Below are 6,808 nucleotides of genomic sequence, written 5' to 3' on the forward strand. Positions count from 1 at the left end.
GTCACATTCAAGTATTTGCCTAACCGAACCTCCCTAACTTAAACCACCTCTTCTCTTACTCTATATTGCCTTACCTTTCTACTACTGTTCCCCTATTTTTTTTCCTGCATTTTGTAAATACATAAAATCACTATATTGTCAGCGTCACAGGCAGTGGTATGGGCTAGAGCAGGAGTGCTTAGTTTACGAGTAGTGGTACCATGTTCCTGGAATGTGCACTAACTTTGATTCAGGCGTGCGTTGTCATCAATCCCACTTGAGGGCTGTACATAAACTACCTTCTGAACACAGCGAGACGCAAAGCCTTTGTTGGATATAAAGCTCTAGATCCAAGCCTCCATGAACGATACGAACAAGTGCAAAGCTAACCAACCAACACTTGACTGATTAGTCACACTACGCATCTGGCCAGATCCTCCTGTACATACGTAAGGCCTTGTACAATGCTAGGTGCTTCGAAAAATAAACCGAGTTTTTTCTGAAGCATCAATGCCTATTTTTACAGAAAAGACGTTTAATTAAGCGTCTACCCTACCCTCTACGAATAAGCACCGGTGCTTAAAAAACACTGATTTATTTCTCTATTTCTCTAAGCACCTCACCTAAGCGCCTTGCATTGTACAAGGCCTAAGAGAGCCTGTAGAAGCTAGCTAGACTGATTGATGCGATGGATCGTTTCGGCGAAACTCTTTGCGGCGACTAGCGTAACGCGAACGGAACAAACAGATCGGAGATTTGTGGTTTGGCCACAGGTGTGTCACACCTGTTATACTTTGCATTGCTTTTTTCTAGCATACTACATGGATGGGGGTACACGCATATATATACGAGGTGCTTCGATGCTGCGTTTGATTTTCCTTGGAGCCTCTGGCTGAGCCAGCATCCATGCTCAAAATTGTGTCCGTCGCCCTTGATGGGGCCACGGCTGATTGGTCGGCCTTGATGCGGCCATGACATATATATGTATAAACTCTAAATTTCTGAGGTCAGCTTGAACTAGAGCTTTGTCATCTATGCAACATATATCTGTCTCTGGATCCCCAATGTAGCTGATGGAGATAGAGAAGAGAAAGGGGATCTATTTTAATCTCTGTATTATATTAGAAGAACGGATGAAGGGATTGATAGCACGCCGACCAGTTAGTTAATTGACTTGTGAGGAGTTAGTGAGAAAATATTATGTATTTATTTCTTACAATGCTAGGTATAATAGGCCAGTAATTCCCCCCCACCCCCCCTACATGCGTTTTAGTCTGTGAAGCAGATTTCTTTTTTGAACATGACCACATTGTTTTGCTGCTTTGATGATTGATTTTCGTATATGTAAACAACCCCGCAGTTATTTATTGTTAGAGTTCATGCACAGGCAAAAGCTCTTACTTAGTTTCGTCTTATTCTCTTAGTTGTTGCCTCCATTATTTACTGTTGGGAAACCTGAATTTAGTGTTCAAGCAAAAGGCAATGCTATTGTACATACGTTTTTGGATAAACATATGACTACAAGTCAGAGGTAGTTATACACATGCAATAGAAGATTTGATTGCATCAAGCAAACAAACTTCAAATGTGCATGTCACTTATTTTTGGATACCCATTGCTGAATTTCCCCCACTATAGTTGACCTCTTATGTTCTTGGATCAGATTTTTTAGCAGGATTTAGAATATGACGCAAGGTGGACATAACTGCCACCGTCGATGGGCAGAAAGGAAATATAAGTGGCAATACATGTGGGGTATTGTGTTGAAAACTTGAAATAAAGGACGGAGACAAGTGTGTGTTAGCTTCTCCCGTTGCAACGCATGGGCATTTTTGCTAGGGATCAATCACATGGGGCTTAGCTGCATGGTGCTTAGGTGCCTGGGCGTCTAACAGGACTTGATGTAGTATTCTTAATCCTACTTGATTTAGAATACTAATCATACTAGGACTCATGCACATGACGTGTTGTGTTTATGTCTAACAGCCTTTGTGTTTTCTCCAAAAAAAGTTTAAACCCAATCTCTCGAGTGACAACCCCATTTTCTTTCATTTCCTTCTACCTTCCATCGTCACAAAAATATAACAGCAAACCTGTAGTTACAAATGAGAGTACTGCCGGAGATGCTCTAGTGAAATATTTAGGACTTTCAATTTGATGGGATTTGGCTACACTTAAAGAATAGAAATCTCAATAAGTAGATGATTTTTCAAACTATAAAATCTCTGAAGTCCTCTTAGTCTCAAAGAATATGGGAAAGCTGTAGATAGAGTTGGGCAATGCAGTAAAAATATTCAAAATGTCCACACGCCTGCTCTCGGTCATGCACCTTAAAATAAAATAACAAGAGATATCTCATCATTTGACCATACCTGTGTACTTCCTGCCTTTCCAAGCCTATCGATTATATGCTTTGTATCTGGTCTATTGTGTGCATTAATGCTGCTGCACTCAATCCCTATCTGAGCACATATTTTTATCTGGTCCAACTGTATATTTGTCCGTGATTCACCCAACCTGTTGATCCAGTTCTCAAGTACCTACCAAAAATGCAATCTTAATTATGACTTGCAAAAATAAACCAGCGCATCTTTTTAGGTTGGAAAATCTAAGTGTATATAATATATACTCTGTACACAATTTGCCCAAAGATACACCCAGTCACCCACATACAAGGGAGTGGCTCAATGATTGTATCCAATTAGCACAAACCAATCTATTTGCCTATTCTGCCAACTGTCCCTTAATCTAAGTAATCAAACTCTGCTCTAGAAGATCCTTCCTAAACCCATAGAATCACTCTCTAAAGGAAGGCCTCACATTATTAAAAATGAAATCATTTATTTGTTTCTAGACTTGCCAAACAGCTGTAATCAAGATCTCCATCGCATTATTAATTTTTATTTCATTTCCCTTAGGAACATATGTTCCTTCTCTGCCTTAGCAATTTTTAATTTCACCATGACACCTGGGTAGAAATTGTTGCTTGTTTTGTTGCTAATTCATGCCTTCCACTCATAGATGTGATTACAAAAATCAATACTTCCTCCATTCCACAATATAAGGCATTGCGGTTTTGTTCTAAGTCAAACATTTTTAAATACTAAGTGTAGAGAAAAATATTCGACATCTACAATACCAAATACATACACTAAAAATAACATATTTCATGAAGGATCTTATGATACTATTTTAGTGATGTAGATGTTGCCATGTTGGTTTGTTGGTATTTGTTTTCAATAAATCTGACCTATGACAAAACTAGGATGTCTATACTGTGGAACAGAGGGAGTAGAAAGTTTATAAGTGTATAATTATTTTAAAATCAGAAGGTGACATATATTATTCTTGCACCATCAATGGCGTGAGACCTGTCCCAGCCCCTGCCTCCTGTCAGTATCTCCATAATTATAACACCAAGACTATACAAATCAAACTTTTCTGTGACTACACCATGATTGTATTCTGGTGCCAAATATCCCCTGCAAAAAAATGTTTGTGGTTAGATTCAATGTGTAGAGGGAGTTCAATATGAATCACAGTTGACATAAAAGTTGATGAACAGCTCTGAAGAGGCTTAGCTAGCTTACAGTGTTCCACCAATATTATTAGTAAAAACCTTGCTTTGGTTTTCACCCAAGCACCTCGAGAGGCCAAAATCAGCAAGTTTTGGGACCATGTTGTCATCCAGAAGTATATTTCCTGGTTTCAGATCCAAGTGCAAAATGTGATCCTCATGAAGTCGATGCAAGCCCTTGCAAATTCCAGTGATTATTTTATAGCGTTGTCTCCATTGAAGTCCACAAGATGCATCTGAAAAGTGAAAATTTGAAAAGCGTTTGAAGTAGTTACTCCCCTGTAAACAAATATAAGACGTTTTAGATCACTAAAATAGTGATCTAAAACGCCTTACATTTGTTTAGGGAGGTAATAATATACTTTGACGTCCTTAACATTTGAGTCCAAGAGAGTACAGGACAGGGCAAGTAACTCGTACTATGTGTGGGAGATAGTTGAGGTGTTACATGAAGAAACAGTAAGTTATATGGTACATGACCCTACCTGTGATATACTTATCCAGACTTCCTGTAGGTAGATATTCAAAACAAAGCAATCGTTTTTGTACGTCTGCCATGACAAGTTTCCCTTCATACGTCGCCGTACATCCTTGTGTGTCTGAACAGTATCCTAGAAACCGAACAACATTTTCGTGTTTCACCTTCATCAGGCATTTGATCTCTTGATTGAATTCTTTCTCGTGCAAATCGGGTCTGGACAGCTTCTTCACAGCGACTGTACGATTTCCGATGTGTCCCTGTGGTCATAACATGCCTAGTCAGCATCACCTTGCTCTTCAACATCAACTGCAACTATGACTGTTACACTTGTGAATGTCCGTACCTTATAAACCATTGCAGATCCACCACTTCCAATTTTGTGCTCATCAGAGAAATCATTTGTGATGTCTGCAAGAAGTGAGAAAGGCAGGGGCTTTGGCTCTGCAACTTCATTAATTAGCATGAACTCGAGGTCCGCTCTTGCAGCGCTCATTTGGTAATCCATTTGCAGTTACATAAGACGGGACCCCTGAAACAGGAGCAAGGGCAAGTAGATAAGTAATCACGGTAGACATAACCACAGAACACATACTACATTTTTTTTTTCTAATTTGGCAATTAATAGGGAAACATCGCAGCTAATTAAGCACGGTTAAGAACGGAGAAGAGCATTTCTCAAATTCAACAAGTTATCACGAGCGAGAAATGTCTTCAAGTGAAGAGATGGTAGGTACCTGGAGTGGGGATGGCCAATTTCGGATGTGAACACTAGGGCAGCAGATTGCTGCTGAAACCATCGATCAAAGTGAGTAGTGGGGATTCAGTCATTCAGATCATTAATTAGAGTTAGATGTCCTGCATCGATACAGGAGGAATCCAAAGAGAAACATCAACGAATCAATCAAGTGACAATATATCTGCTTCCAATATGCAAAAGAGAATCAACATATTTGCATTTTTTTTAAACTGGAACACATTGGTTCCTTACTCCACAGGCTCAGCAATATCGCTGGCCACAACAGCACTGACCTCCAGCCACAAGCGGAGGAGCACTCGGCCACTAGCTAGCTCCCATGGCAGCTAGCTCATGGTCTACTATATTACATTCACGTGGAGCAAAAGAGAAAGCAACATTACAGAAATTGGGATTCAGGAACTGACGCGCTTCTCTGTAAATAACACCTTCAGGTGCCCGATTTCGGTCCTTATTCTGCAGCGCCGAAAGGAGATCAACCCACCCAAGAATTTGAACTAATTGGTGCACACCCCTAGAGCATGATTATTTGCACTGCCAAGTTCAGATCTTGTTAGAGAGGTAGCTACTAGCTAGCGGTCAGAGAGATAAACTGTTGCATAATAAGTACTAGTAGAATAAAGATGTTTGGACGCCTCTAAATTTGACTCTGCTTCACCGTCCGGATCGTATAACTGAGAAGAGGAAGACAGATGGCCGTAGAATCGACGGCGACAACGCAGGCAGAAGGAGGAGCGACCGGGAGCCGGCCGTGCCGATGTGGCTCGGTGTCGTGATCATCTGTCCAACAGGAGGCCTCAACCGAGCCCGAGCGTACCGGCGAGTCATCGAGACTCAACCGGCGCATGAAGGATCACTGGCCGTGGCTAGGAAGAGGAGAAACTGTGCCGGCGGCGGGGAGCGCCGGCGAGACGACGGGCGGCGATTTGAGGTGTTGAGGAGGAATTTAGGGAAGTTGGACTTTTTATCACTTTTTCTTTACGGAAGTAATACGACTTTGGAGGCGGAGGAAGGAGAGTGGCCCGCCATGGAGGACGGGATGGGAGAAGCTGCCTTCTTATCCTCATGATACAGATCCAGCGTATCTCGGCGGGGTCGCCGTCTCCAAGACGATGCGAGCGTGACGAGATAAAAAGTAACTTTTGATCTTTCGATGCTACTCCTATATGGTAGCACTAGTAGTTCGCATCGCACTACAAAGGCAGAATCGATGCTACATTTGGCCGATTTCATGGCTTCAAAATCAAAATGCTCGATCTTGGAATCAATCAAAATGTCGTGCACAGAATGCAAATCGAGACATGCACAACCACGCACCTGTTCGCAGTGGAGCGTGCTGCGGCTGGTCTCCTGAATCTCTCCGAGAAATGGTTGTTGTTGGAGTGGGGAGATCTGCTTCTCGGTGATGAAACAATGGAGCTGCTGCTGTTGATACACAAGCATGCAGAGTGGGAGTGTGGGGGTGGTGGTGGTGGGGGGGATATGGGACATCCAATTATTGCAGTGGCTACTGGTGACTTGCCACGGACAGGTGAGGTGAGAGAGGCGACTTGACTTGAATGAATGGGATACACAGCGTCGTCCTGCTTTCATTCAGAGAATCATCGCTGCGCCCTGTGTGCAAGAGTACTCCCTTTCTTTTACTACCATTTATTAATACGCTCCTACCATTTACTACACATTTCTCTTCAAAAACAAATAAATAAGAGGTCTGCTTGGTACACCCCGAACCGTAGAAGGGCAGTTGGGTCATTTTACCGAAATGTATACCACCTCCGTATAGACATGTACAAAGTATACGTAGTGCGTATACTGTATACACCCGATCGCCCGCGCCCGTCGCATCTCTGGCCCCGTTCCATCCCGCACGCGCGTCACATCCACCACCGCCCACGATCCCGTGCACCACCAATGACACCCGCCACCACCACCACCCCTGGCTGATCGCCGCTCGTGCTCACCCAGTGGACGGCCGCCGCCATGTCCCTGACAGCAGAGTTATTCTTGTCCTCTGTGA

At 42.7% G+C, this 6,808-nt stretch overlaps 1 protein-coding gene across 3 annotated transcripts in view; it reads right to left on the bottom strand.

The window, feature by feature from the left end:
* Positions 1 to 3,714, bottom strand: part of LOC123142914 (uncharacterized) — a 17,038-nt gene extending 13,324 nt beyond the window's left edge. For all 3 annotated transcript variants that reach the window (XR_006470632.1, XM_044561624.1, XM_044561625.1), the window contains exons 1-3: positions 3,570 to 3,714; positions 3,334 to 3,461; positions 2,352 to 2,519 (exon numbers count right to left, since the gene is read on the bottom strand). Coding sequence is in view for 2 of the 3 variants with exons in the window: in XM_044561624.1 (XP_044417559.1) it covers positions 2,352 to 2,519; positions 3,334 to 3,336 (171 nt within the window). In the remaining variant the exon portion in view is untranslated. The remainder of the gene's footprint in view (positions 1 to 2,351; positions 2,520 to 3,333; positions 3,462 to 3,569) is intronic.
* Between the last annotated feature and the right edge of the window lie 3,094 nt (positions 3,715 to 6,808).

The sequence above is a fragment of the Triticum aestivum genome, chromosome 6D (assembly GCF_018294505.1).
Source record: "Triticum aestivum cultivar Chinese Spring chromosome 6D, IWGSC CS RefSeq v2.1, whole genome shotgun sequence".
Taxonomy (NCBI): domain Eukaryota; kingdom Viridiplantae; phylum Streptophyta; class Magnoliopsida; order Poales; family Poaceae; genus Triticum; species Triticum aestivum.